General features: G+C 39.6%; 1 protein-coding gene across 1 annotated transcript in view; it reads right to left on the minus strand.

Moving 5' to 3' along the window:
• ERC2 (ELKS/RAB6-interacting/CAST family member 2) overlaps nt 1-14,677 on the minus strand; it is a gene marked incomplete at its 3' end in the record, with an annotated part of 575,666 nt that overhangs the window by 536,496 nt on the left and 24,493 nt on the right. Inside the window, exon 2 of the mRNA XM_007451771.1 lies at nt 6,804-7,596. Within this exon, the coding sequence (XP_007451833.1) occupies nt 6,804-7,460 (657 nt within the window). The remainder of the gene's footprint in view (nt 1-6,803; nt 7,597-14,677) is intronic.

Below are 14,677 nucleotides of genomic sequence, written 5' to 3' on the forward strand. Positions count from 1 at the left end.
TTTTTTTTTTTTTTTTTTTTTTTTTTTTTTTTTCACTTCACTCCCTTTGTGCTTTGCAGGGAGTAGATTTCCCTGACCCCACTGACTTTGGACTTGGCCACATAACATGCTTTAGTCAACAGGATGTTAGTGGACATGATGCAAACAGAGGCTTTAAATGCATCTATGTGGTTTGGTTGGATCACTTGGTGTCTGTGATCCACCATCAGAAGATAAAGCCCTGAACAGCTGCTGTTCCAAAGAGAATGTGGAAACACGTGGAACATACCTGAATCCCACTTTCAGCCTAGAGCCTGGTGCTCAGAGTCCAGACCTGCCCAACTAAGTTGCAGCCAACGTGTAAATATGTAAGGGAGAGGTAAATGCTTATCTTTTTAAGCTAGCAAGTTTTGGTGTGGCTTGTTAGACAGCATTACTGCAGCAATAGCTGCGTAATACATGAGTGCTCAGTTTAAGATAAAGTTTCATGGTCAAGTAAGTTTGGGAAATTGCTGGGTTAAGCAAATTTAATAAATATTTTTAACTGCAAGAGTTAGAGCACTTCACATGCTGATATGTTACATTAGTCTGCTAGGACTGCCAAAACAAAGTACCACAAACTGGGTGGTTTAAAAAATAGAAATTTATTGTCTCGCAGTTCTAGAGGCCAGAAGTTCGAGATCAAGATGTCAGCAGGGTTCTTCCTTCTGAGGACTGTGAGGGAAGGATCCGTTCCAGGCGTATCTCTTTGGCTTATAGATGGCCATCTTCACCCTGTCTCTTCCACTGGTCTTCTCTCTGTGCATGTCTATGCCTGTGTCCAAATTTCTCCTTTTAATAAGGACACCAGTCATATTGGATTAGGCCCACGCTAAGGACTTCATTTTAACTTGATTACCTCTGTAAAGACCTTATCTCCAAATAAAGTCACATTCTGAAGTACTGGGGGTTAAGACCCCAACATATCTTTTTTTATGGGGGACAGAATTCAACCCAAAATATAGTGTTTGAATTTCTAGGAGAGGAGTATCTAGTATGTTGTGTCTTAAGTTTAGTTGACCAGAAGATCCCCTTTGGAAAGTGTCACTTCCCTGGACACACTTTGGAAACCTGGCTTTGAGGGATCCATGGATCTCAGAGTAGTAGAAGGAATGGTGCCCAAAAGAAGATATAGGGATAAGACAGATCTGAGTAGTGAATATATTTATGTACCACCCACAAACCTGATGGGACCCGACTCTCCAGGGATAAGCCCTTGATCTCATAAACACTCAGTACTCAAGGTTACTGCAGCTGCATTTAACTGTCAATGGACACCCCTTCACAATGAAGCTGCCTCACCACCTTCTCAGCAGGAGATAGAATTAATTCTGTCACCCACTTCCAACTGGTACAACTCTTCATATCTGGACACTCACAGTGAAATGAATATTTTAGAACAGAGTTGAATGACCTCTGTTGAAATGGCCCTGCAGTTATATAAATAAAAGAAAAAATAATAATAAAGGAAACACGGAAATGTGATCCACCTCGACCTTTTCAAGTTACAGGCTCAAAATGAGAATCAATAAATCATATGTGAAACTAGCTCTAAAACTCATCAAAAACCCTTATTAATATTGATTTAGAGTAGATTATTTTCTATTGTGTTAAGCCAGAAATAGAATTTATCACATAACCATTGCTTAAAAGCCATAACATTCCCCAGACAGGTTTACTTACACTTCTTAGGTTACGTTTCCCAGTGACCTTGTCCCACTTCTGCACACACGAGATGGGTAAATATTAGATCTAGTACAATCTTCCAGAGTATGATGCTATTTATATTCATGCAGATCCTTGACTAGCCATGCATGAATTAGGAAAATGTCTAAAAACTGCTTTATGTATGCCTAATTTGGAAAAAATAATCCAATAAAAATACAAAGTTTGGGACATCCCTCGTGGCGCAGTGGTTAAGAATCCGCCTGCCAATGCAGGGGACACGGGTTCGAGCCCTGGTCCAGGAAGATCCCACATGCCACGGAACAACGAATACCGTGCACCACAACTACTGAGCCTGTGCTCTAGAGCCAGCGAGCCACAACTACTGAGCCCACGTACCACAACTACTGAAGCCCGCGCGCCTAGAGCCTGTGCTCCGCAACGAGAAGCCACCGCAGTGAGAAGCAATGTGCACAACAACGAAGAGTAGCCTCTGCTCGCCGCAACTAGAGAAAGCCCACATGCAGCAATGCAGACCCAACGCAGCCAAATATAAAGAAATAAATAATAATAATTTAAAATAATTTTAAAAATACAAAGTTAATAATTGCATTAAAAATCCAGGGATATGAAAAGTTAATAACCTATATGCACAAAACTGCAAGATATAAGTCCTTATGAACTTTCTGAAAATGTATTTTCTACCATGTTTTCTCTCTCTGATCTCCATTGTATGGGTAAATAGAATGGAGTTGTAAAGAAAAGACCACCATATCATCTTTTAGAGAAAACGGGTCACTTAACTTCCCCATACACAGTTGCATTCTCTTGCCCCCAACATCCACTCTAACCCCACAGGCCATTAAAAATAAAAAGGGGACTACCTCAAGTGGCAGCCTAACATCTATTCTAAATCTTTTCTCCTCATCTCTCCCCAAATCAGTCTACAGGTGTGACGTTGAGAGCACGAGACTCCTCCCCACTCTTCCTCCATCAGGAAAATACATTGTGAAGCAAAAAGCACAAGTGCTGGCATACAGATAACTCTGCATCCATGCACTCTGGTTTCTACAAACAAACCAAAAATTCCACACATCAGCACTGCAACTCTTAATATCCCAAATGTATTTCTATACATGCAGATCTTTGTGGCTGAGAAGTAGGGCCTTGGAGAGAACCTAGGAAGTGTGAATGGGAAGGGGGTCTGGGGTGGAATATCCATCCAGGAACCTGGGCGTCTACCCTTCACACATAAGAAATTTGGTCATAGCCACCTACCCATTGGCTCCAAGGTCTGTACTTCCTTTAACACAGGGCGGTTGTTCAAAATCCTCCCTTAGATCTGGAGTTGGGTTCAGCTTCCTCTGACAGAACCACAAGGACTTCAAAATATACTGCAAAGGAATTGATGAATGGGAGACCTCTGTAACACTGCACATAAGGGTGAAAGGTCTGTGCCTGTGATCATTAAATTCACAGAGCTATGAATTTCATATACAAGAGCATTCAAATATCCTCACCTCCACACTATAATGGACCTGCTTCCCATTTCTATTCACATAGCACAATTCAAATCATTTTAGATCACCTGAATTTAGTTAGTGAAATTCTAATTATCCAAATACCCGCTGGTAGAACTACATTTGTTGTGGTTGTTAAGAAACCACAATCAAGTGTTGTTTCTCTCTTTTACATTCTTTTCTTCCATACAGAAAAGTTTAAGAAGAAATAAATTCCTAATTAAGAACAAAAATCATAATTAAACTAAATTACATTCTTAATCATTCTACCAAAACTAGTCATGTTTTTCACCTAACATATGAAGTGTGATCTTCCTACCATACTAAGATTCTATTCATAGCTCAGTGATCCTATAAGGAGGTAGTAAGCATAAAGTTAAGATCTTACGTGTTGGCATAAAATAGACCAAAGCCTTAAAGACCAGCTCTGTCACTTACCAGCTGTGTGAACTTGGGCAAGCTGCTTATTCTCTCTACATTTATTTTTAATTTGTAAAATGAGAAAAAATCTAGCACCTACCTCAGATGATTGATGCAAACACTCAATAAGATGATGTACACAAAGCTCTAAGCACAATGCCTAGTACACAGTAAGCCCCCAACTGATGTCTACTGATTGCAGCAGCAGTAATAATAGAAACAGCAGCAACGGCAGAACTCTGGATTCTTCCCCAAATTTTATTTCATCTCGCTCCACTTTCTGACAAATATAAAAACTCCACTGGTAGAAATTTTTAGTGCTCCTTCATATCTGACTCTCCTCTCCTTCCTGGAAAGAAGAGAGGACTACACCTCACACCCCCTTGCATTTGTGTCACTTCCAGTCCAAGGAACTGAGAAGCCAATGTGCCACCACAGGCACTCTTTTCCTCTGCTGTAGCAACTCTTGAAGCCACGTGCCAAGATGCGGAAAGCCTGGATCCTGAGTCACTGCCTGGAGGAGAGCTGCCCTGGCGAGTCACTTGACCTGCTTCATAACTTCAGGTGAATAAGAAATAAATCTCTGATGGGTTAAGCCACTGAGATTTGAGGTCGGTTGATTACTGCAGCAGGACCGACCCTATTCTGACCAACAGGTATTCGTATACCCCTGAAAGGGATCCTGATATACTTCTGGGCGGGGGGCGGGGGGGGGGCACTTCAGTTTTTTTAAATACCTTGCTTTTTGTCAATTTTTATATTCTTTACTTTGTAATACTACTTCATATTGCAAGTAAATTGACTTTTCAAAATCTCCATGCCTCTTCCTCCTTTTATATTTTTAACCTAAAAAAGAAAATAATTATAGTTTACTTATATTTAATATACAGATTAAGACTAGGGCTTTCACTGGGTCATTTGTTGCATAGTTATATGTCACCCACAGTAACCAAGGTAGCCTGTGATCATTGTAGGTTCCAGAACAAGGAAGAGGTTCCCTCAAATATTCACTTGCTTCTGGCTAAGGTAACATGGGACAGCTAAGTGGAATTGTGGATATTACCCGCTTTAAACTGAACCATGTCTTACAAAATAGACAAGGGGCTTAAAATGTTTTTAGTCAAAGCAAAAAGGTTTTGTGTGTCATTAAAATGTACCTCAATAAATTATTTATTTTATTTTTTATTTTCCATATTAATTCTTTGTGAATGTCACAGTAGCACATTGTGTAATTTATAAATAAATATACATGTATAAGTAGGGATCTGTGCTCAAAAACGTTTTTAATGATAAAACCATAAGAAAGAAGTAATTTTGGAGCTGACAGTTTTAAAAATGGCTTCCAAACTTTTTGTCACTACTTGCATCATTCCTAAACTGCTTTAACCATTTTCCAAAACAACTAAAAAAGGAAGAAAACCAGTACAGAACTGGGGAAATGCACATAGCAATAACAGGACTTCACAAACCAGCAAAGTCAGAAAAAAGCAGAAATGATAGTGAAGGGCATTGATTTGACTTAGGAATGAAGAACAAAGCTTTCTGTTCCAACCGAAAATCATATTTCCACAACTGAAAACCAGCAAAGGCTCTGTCAGATAATCAAAGGGATAAGGTGATTGCTTTCCGCACATAGAAGGAAAACGAAGAGCAGATTCTCATACAGATCAGAAATGCTTCTACATTGCTTGGACTCCAAAGGGGTGGCAGCCAGGGAAACAGATAGAAGCCAGCAGATGACCCCAAGAAAAGCAGAGAGCTTCCTTAGGACAGCATCAGGACCAACTATCAGAGAATGACTAGTTCAGCCAAGTTAAAATTACCTCCAGCTTCTACAGAAAGTTAAATGACATCTGGGAATTTTTTCCAGCCAAATGGCACAACAGCCTCTACTCCCCATCTCTTAGCATTTATCTCACTGCTAATAAGAGGTGAAGCTGGGATATAAACCCAGGCATGTCTTACTCCAAAGCCCCTATGAACAGCAGCATATAAGTGAGCCTCACAGTATAGGTAGGATTTGAAAGTGAAAACTAGCTAGGACTAAACAAAAAGAGGCAGGGAGAGGGGATGCTGAGAAGGCCACGAATGGAAAGGAACAGAAGGGAAAGGAGGTGGGAGACTTTGAGTATGTGCAAGAATTACCAAGTGGTAGTGCAGGTAGCACAGAAGATGTGGAAGGAGGTTGTATGAGATAAGACTGGAAAGGCTGGCTCAGGCATTCCAGTAGAAGGTACTGTAGGCTCACCCAGAGGTACACTTCATTCTGGAGGCAATGAGTAATTATTGAGAGCTTTAAAGCAGGGGAATGGCATAACTGCAGGTAGACAATGGGAAAACATGGAAGATGGATCAAAAAAGAGTAAGCACATAGTAGGTGCTTAATTAATATCGAATGAATAAAGGTAGAAAGACCAGGTTAAAATTTACTGTGTTTCTCTAACATGACATCAAACCCATCCTATCCAATCCCATTTAATATTGTTCAGTTTGCTATTTAGTGAACCAACTTCCCTCATTCTAGAAGGAAATGTTGCTGGTGCATTAAAATAAAAATCAATTCACCAGTCACATGTGGCCCTCTAAATGTTGCTGTTAAACTCTCTACTCTTGGGCTTCCCTGGTGGCGCAGTGGTTGAGAGTCTGCCTGCTGACGCAGGGGACACGGGTTCGTGCCCCGGTCTGGGAAGATCCCATATGCCGCGTAGCGGCTGGGCCTGTGAGCCATGGCCGCTGGGCCTGTGCATCCGGAGCCTGTGCTCCGCAATGGGAGAGGTCGCAACAGTGAGAGGCCCACGTACCGCAAAAAAAAAAAAAAAAGCGTCTACTCTTGCGAAAATCAGCGTTTTCCTCTTCTATTCAGAAGGAAGTACATCTGAGCTGCTCTTGTGACTACTGAAAAAGAAAACAAAAATAACCAAGTATAAAGTTAGCCAATGAGGAGTGATTCCCCCCTCTTCTACAACAATGTGAAAAGGTTATTGGAAAACAAGGAGATCACAAGCTGTAACCTTATATTTCCTATGCCCTCTGCTAGTCTCCAAGTCAAACACATACTAAGCCATAGCTATCTTGATGATGCCAAACTTTATTCTGCACAGGCTGTGGTACCATCTGCAAAGCATCAACTACTCCGTGAGAAGCCAAGGCTGAAAAACACTGAGATGAGTCATAACCTACCTGATTTTCTTCATGGGAAACCCTCATCTGCTCCTTGAGGACAGACATCCGGGCTGCCTCTTCTTTCCTCAAGACTCTCTCCTTCTTGAGCTCAGGACTCCAGAAAGTCTTAATACTGTTCATGGAAGACCCCAACTTGCTGTCCTTGATGTCTAGCTCTTTCCGGAGGAGGTCATTCTCTCTCTGAAGTTCCTTGAGCTGGGCTTGAAGGTCTAACATTGTGCTATCCCTTACCTGCCTCAACATGGAGGGGACCTGGTGGTGGTGATGATGGGATGAGCTGGTCAGACCGCCATGTTGATCCGTGTATGAAAGGACATCTGTGTGGGAAAGTCCAGCAGAGGCAATATTGGGACTACTCCCCATAGCTGTGACTCGGCCTCCATATACAGCTCGATTTGTGGCCCTTCCCAGAGTCATGGTGCCCTTTGGGTAAGTTGTTGAAGCCACCCCCTCATGATCACTCAGATACATGGGTCCAGACGTAGCATAGGCTGCATTAAGGGACTGGATATTCTCCATGGACAGAGTCTTGCCTGTTCCTCCACCTCCCCCACTACTTGTTCTTCGGTGGCCCAAACGAGGAGACCTTGGCAAACGAGGAGATCTGGAAGGGCTACCTTCCAGATTGGTGATTGTTCTTGCACTTCCATACATTTTTCTTCTATTATGAGGTGCTACAGAAGAGAAGGGATGCTATACTAAGTTGGAGATTAAGCCAATATTTCCACTGTTGGCCAGAATTTTCACTGCATTCTTTTCATAGTCTGTACCAGAAAATGCATCCAGAGATCTGAAAAACGAGAAAAAAAGATAATCAAAAACAAATTTCTTTAGAACTCTGTTAATTGCATTATATTTTTAAAATATATATATAGATGATAGATTGATGATAATGATAGATGATAGAGTCACACCCATGCTTATTTAAAAATAATAGCAACCCCAAACTTTACTTACTACACGTAAACATTTTGTAAACTCCCCCCAACCCTGCTCCCAAGCAAGGCGAAAAGTTCTCAGAGCAAAAAAGAAGCTCATTTTTCCTTAAGAAAATGAAGCTCTGCATTTCAGTCTGTGCTAAGTGACAGTTGGGACCACCAGAAAAAATCACCATAGGATTCCTTATCATAGAGACCCTAGCTATAAAATACTCCATCCTAGGGACATGACCACCATACACAAGTGGCTTGACAGTGACTCTGAGAAGTTGTTGCTTCTTAGGATGTCAAATAATAGTCAAGCAGGCTGTTACCTCCCTCTCCTGTAACCATTACAGACAATACTAATCCATCAAAGTTCTCTTTCCCACAAAATCCAGAACGTTTCTCAACACAACACTCTAGATGGTTTACCAATCAACTGGTATTGACACATGAGTCGGAACCTATTGGCCATCTCGGAGCTAGAAGAAAAAGGTGGCTCAACCAACAAGTCTCCTATACATATAGCCAGATCCTAAATGCTATCACCAAGGAACATGGCAGTCCTGTCTCTTTCCCCATTCATACACATCTTTCAGGCTAGTGTTTTGAGAATTTTTTCCAGTTTGGTTGACATAAATATTCATATTAACCACCCTACAACTGTACAGAAATGGCACAGGGAAACAGTCCCCCATGTCAGAGTTCCTGGTCCCACAACACCTAGAGAAAAGCTCCCTGTCATGGTTACTCAAGTACTTTGGTGCAGATTACATAGCTAGGGCTACAGGATTGTGATTATCCCTTCAGTGTTAGGATCCAAATGGCCTTAATGGGGTGCATCATGGCCTCCTGCTCTTCCTCTTAGGGTATGTTTAGTGTTCTTTCTTTTTCTTCAGCTTTTAAACACTAAGACCACAGATTTTGGAGAGGGGCCAACCGAGGTTCAAATATCCATTCTAACACTGACAAGCTGAGTGACCTTAGGCAAATTATTTAACTGTCACATGCTTCCCTTCTCTAATCAATAAAATGTGGGTAAAATCACCTTACTCGGTATTGTGAGAAATAGGTAAGATGATGCTTTTAAAACACCCAGTTTGGTGCCTAGCACAGAATAGTCAATAAATAGTTTTTGTTGGTAGTATCAATAAGTGCATTAATAGCATTATACATCTTTTTTTACCTGCCTATCATTCATTCTCCCTCAGCTCTCCCACCCCGCCCCACCTTTCTGGTAATACTCCCTATTTCTCTTAGAGAAATTGTCCCCAACTCTCGACCCACAGTTCATTAGGTTTAGGTGAGGCTGACTCCCTCCATTCTATCCTGGAGGGTGCCAGTGATGAGAACATGACCCAGTCCTGGCCAATCATCATATTCCATCCACCAGACATGATAGCTGGTTTAGGGATGGGCATGTGACCCACATTGGTCCAAAAACACTCCCTATCATGACTTTAGCTGGAATAACTGGGAAAGATAAGCTCTTTTTTAGCTAGAATTACTTGCTTTCAAGATAGAGTTTCTGAGTACTACCATGTGGAAAGTGCTTCCCTGATAATGAAGCTAACGCAAAGGAAAGCAGAGCCAAACTTTGAATAGTGTGAAATCAAACTGGGTGACATCAATTGAAACCCTGGATCCAGCAGTCACTGACGCTACATCTATCCCTAGGCTATTTTAGCTACATATGCCAGGCAGACTGACTACATTAATGGTCTCAATTCTTTACCCCTTCCTGTATCTGGGTCCTTGGCTGTGCCCTCCCAATCTGACTCTGGGTTCAGTCATGTGACTTGCTTTGGCCAATAATGTGATAGCAAATGGGAAGCAAGCAGAGGCCTGAAATAGCACTTGTGTGTTTACCCTCTTGCTCATTTTCCTCTGCCATGGCAATCAGAACATGCCTAGTCTAGCCTGCTGAAAGATGAGAAACATAAAATAAGAGTCAAGGTATCCTAGCCAATAGCCAGCCAACCCCAAGACATTTGAGTAAGCCCAGCCAAGATCAGCAGAGCTGCCTAGCAAACAAGCAGCCGACCACAGATGCATGAGTAAGTCCAGCTAAGATCCAGTGAGCCCCATACACTCATAGACTAAATAAATACTTCTGAGTATGTCACTGATGTTTTGTGGTTGGTTGTTTTGCAGCATTACTGAGGCAACAGAAAACTGATACATTCACCCATAAATTTTCTTTTTTGCTATGTTCAATTCGAATTAGGGTATCTGTCATTTATGCCCTAGAGAGTCCTCTATATAGTATGAAGAAATATTTTGCATACAGCTTTCTCCTAAAAAGTCCCTCCAAAGAATTATACACCTGTTCTTAACTAAGGAACTTAATTTCAAACGTTTATGTTTCTCAAAGCTTAATTTTGTTTTCCTTGAAAATATACAAAAATCATTTTGTATCTAAAATTTTTGCATGAATAATCTGTTCTCTAAAAAAAGTGAGTCAACGGTTCCAACGGTAGGAATTCAGTTACAAAAATGATGAGGCAGACAGACAGAAAGTGGAATAATGAATATTTAACGTTATGTAATACATATGTAATGAATATTAATCATGAGATGGAAAGATGCTCGTGACATACTAGTAGTGGGGGGAAAAAGTAGACTCAAAAACATTTTTATGGTCAATTCACATTGTAAAACACACATACATACACACTAGCTTGCAGAGAAGATTGGAACAACACACATCAAAATGTTAACAGTGATGGGGTTCAAAATGGTTTTCATTTTCTTCCTTTTGTTTATTTGCATGTTCTAAATTTTCTATAATAAAGATCTTTTCCATTGTCTTTTTAGTCTATTTATTTCTACTCTGATCTTTGTTATTTTCTTCCTCCTACTAACTCGGGGATTACTTTGTTCTTTTTCTAGTTCCTTGAGGTGTAAAGTTAGGCTATCTTCTGAGACCTTTCTTTTCTCTTAATGTACCTGTTCATCACTATCAACTTAAGAAAATAATTTTTTCCTCCTATAATTCCAATAGTTAAATTAATTGTTATTTTTGCTATGTTTAGAATCTAGGTCCTAGCTAAGCCACCACTTACAGATGTATCTTCCAAGAAGTGATAAAATCTAACTTGCCCTTCTCTCTCTTCTCTTGTGTCTAGAGGCAGACATTTCTGAGGTCCCTAGGCAGGTTTGAAGTCCCAATCCGAATTCAGTAAAATTTACACCCACACAGATTTAATCTGCAGTGATATTACCAGCCCAGCTGGCCAAGGCTTTGGAGAATTGCAACAACCAACAAACAAAAGTGGACTTGCTCCTTCTGGAAATACACACACACACAACACACACATGACATAACACGCACAGATATATTAACTAGCTTGAAATAATGTTTCTTTAAATATTTGCATTCTCCTTTTCTAGGTTTAGTATCGGTAGTTTAGTGTCATAGAATGGATTGAGAAGCTTTCCATTTTTCATATATTCTGGAACAGTTAGCATAATAAAGACTCTCTATTCCTGAAATGTTTGGTAGAACATACCTATAAAATTAAATGGACTTAGTTGTTGATTATCTTTTCAATTTTTACTATGTTTACTGATCTATTCAGATTTGCTGCCTATTTGGTGTCAATGATCATTAAAATGTTTCTTGAGAAACAGTCTGTTCCATCGAGATTTTTCAGTCTTCCTGGTATTTCTCTGTATAACGTTTCCTTCAAATTTTTAAAATCTCTTCAAGTTATGTCTCCATCTCATTCCTAATGTTGTTTGTATTTTTCTGTTTCTCTTGATGACAATATGACAAATTCTTGTCTATTTTTTAGTGTTTTAAAGATACATTTTTTTCTGTTTTACTGATACATTTTACTACAGTTTGTCTTCCATTTCATCAATATCTCTTTATCCTTAATAATTTCTATTTCCTTTGTGTTTAGTTACATTTGCCGTTTTGCAGTAAATGTTCATTTATCATCAATCATATTTTCTGATGAATGCATGTAAGATTACACACACTGGCTGCATATGTTTTATGTATAGAACTCTTCTTTAAACAGCTTTTCTTTTGAAATTTTTTCTACCCCAGGGAATATTCAGGATATATTTAAATGTCAAAGTAGATAGAAGTTTTTGGCTAAAACTCTGTAGTCCTAATGTTATGGCACTGGGATCATAGAACTTAATACATATATCTTCTAATCTTTGAAATTTGTCAAGACTTTCTCAATGGCCCAATGAGTCATTAAAACAACGAATAGATGATACAGAAAATTTTTAAATTCATATATGTGTACAGAAGAAAATGAAAACACTCTCAATTTTGTCACTCATAGACAACCTCTGTTAACAAGTTGATGTCGTTGCTTCCAATTCCTTTTAACTGCGTGTGTATGTATAATTTTAGACAAAATCCTTATTATATTCCATATAAAGTCTTGTACTATCTTTTTCCTCAATGTTTTATTCTTAACATGTTTTTCCACTTAACATTAATGCCATAAGATATTTTGATAGAACATGATTTTTAATGGCCATCATAAGTCTCCAAAGATGGCCACCAAAATTCCTCCCCTTCCTGTACACATCTGTCTCTCCTTCCATTAAGAAATGGATTATATAAGGAATTTAAGAAAAAAAAAATGTTATGAAGAACCTAGGGGTAAGACAGGAATAAAGACACAGACCTACTGGAGAACGGACTTGAGGATATGGGGAGGTGGAAGGGTGAGCTGTGATAGGGCGAGAGAGAGACATGGACATATATATACTAACAAATGTAAGGTAGATAGCCAGTGGGAAGCAGCCGCATGGCACCGGGATACCGGCTCGGTGCTTTGTGACTGCATGGAGGGGTGGGATAGGGAGGGTGGGAGGGAGGGAGACAAAGAGGGAAGAGATATGGGAACATATGTATATGTATAACTGATTCACTTTGTTATAAAGCAGAAACTAACACACCATTGTAAAGCAATTATACCTCAATAAAGATGTTTAAAAAAAAAAGAAATGGATTATATTTCCCTTCTTCTTGAATCTGGGCTGGCTTAATGACAGCTTTGACCAACAGATGCTACAGAAGTGACACTATTCCAGCTCTGGGCCTATCCTTGAAGAGGCCTAGCAGCTTCTGTTTCTGCTCTCCTAAAAACCAGAGATGTAAGGTTCAAGCTATCCTACTGGAAAGAGAAACCACACAGAAAGGCCCTGGAAGATGAGATACTACATGGAGATAGAGAGACCATGAGAAGGAGAACCGAAGTATCCTAGCCAACAGCCAGCACTAAGATGCCAAACTGGTAAGACAAGCCATCTTGGACCTCAGCCCAGCCCAGCCCAGCTGCCATCTGAAATCAGCTGCATGAGTGACAGTCAACATTATGTGTAACATGAAGGACCACCCAATCAACCCACGTAGTGATGGAAAATAATAAATGTAGTTTAAAGCCTCCTGAGTTTGGAGGATTTTGGTTGTTGTTTTTACATAGCAAAAGAACTGAAACAGTCACTTCATGTTTCATTGAATGGCTATCTAATCATTTCCTCAACCAATCACCTCTTACGGGACACTTAGGTAATTTCTTTTTAAAATAAAATTAACATAGTTAACATTCTGATTGATAAAGCTTCGTATACATCTTATTACTTCCCTAGGATTAAGTTCTAGAAGTAAAATTTTGAAATTTAAAGGCTCTTGACACCCACTATCAAAATTCCCCTCAGAAATGTTGACACTCACACCCTCACCCTTGGCTGTTTTTCCTCCACAGCCTCTAGTCTTTTCTCTCAACATAGCCAAGAATCCACCATCTTCTCTTGACGCTACTAAAAATCTCTGAATTAACCAACGCAGGATCACAGCATATTCAGTAAACACACCTTAAGAAGTATTTATTAAATAACAATAGTGTGGTGCTACACCAGCTCTGCTTTAGGCCACCACTTCCTCAACAGTTCGTAAATGTTCAAATAAACAAGGCTTAACGGGATTTTGATTTTCCACCTAGATATCTCAGAGACTTTAGGACACTAAGGTGTATTGTGACTGTTCCAAAATTCAGTATATAAGATAGCTTTCCCCAAATTTATTTGACAAGAGAACCCCTTTTCCTTTTGGAATACCTGAAAACTTTTCACTGAACACTCAACTTTATTCATGTAATAGTTATATTTTAAGCATCAGCTTAATTCCCAGTCTTGAAAGTTGGGGATAAAGCAGTGATTAAGATAGACACAGCTTCTGTCTATGGGAAGTTTACCCACTAGAATAGACTTTCTCAGAGTTTTCTTCATCTCAGATCTAACACAGTTTGAGGGGAAGATGGTTATGGGAACTACAATCTGCTTTAAGGGCAGAGATGTGAAACTGACCCAGAAGACTCAGAAATGAGTCTTTCAAGAAATACAGAAGATCAAACTAATGACTGTTTGGAGTTTTGACCCTCTAAGACAAGAAATAAATATAATTCTGTATTTATTTTTTCAAACACTCAACAAAGAAGCTAGAATGTCAAAAGGAACACAAGTCAATCATCAGCAGGCTGTTAATCTAAGAAGTGAGGAAACAGTGTGCATAATTCCACATAACATTACATAACATCAAACCAAATAGGAACTCCAGAGAACATCAAAACAGTAACAGTAATTTCTTTACCCCCATACATCTGCTTCTTAACAGTAAATTTTAATTAGCAACCTAGGCCCAACCCTTTATCTTGGAATTAGTCTCTTCCACCAAATTTACAAAGAGCAGGGATGGTTTCCTGGAACAATTTCACCCCTAAAGCTGAAGCACATAGAGTGATGTCGATTTCACAAATGAAAAGGCTCAGTTGACAAGGTAAAGCAAAGGCGAGTTCCCATGGTTAACAAGTCCTCATAAGTCTTCTGATTCCTTCCTGTTATACTGAGTCACTCCCAAATGCACCCCCCTGAGATGTGTTTAAGTCTCCTGATTATATATATATATATATATATATATAT

The sequence above is a fragment of the Lipotes vexillifer genome, unplaced genomic scaffold, assembly GCF_000442215.2.
Source record: "Lipotes vexillifer unplaced genomic scaffold, Lipotes_vexillifer_v1.1 scaffold521, whole genome shotgun sequence".
In the NCBI taxonomy this organism is placed as follows: domain Eukaryota; kingdom Metazoa; phylum Chordata; class Mammalia; order Artiodactyla; family Lipotidae; genus Lipotes; species Lipotes vexillifer.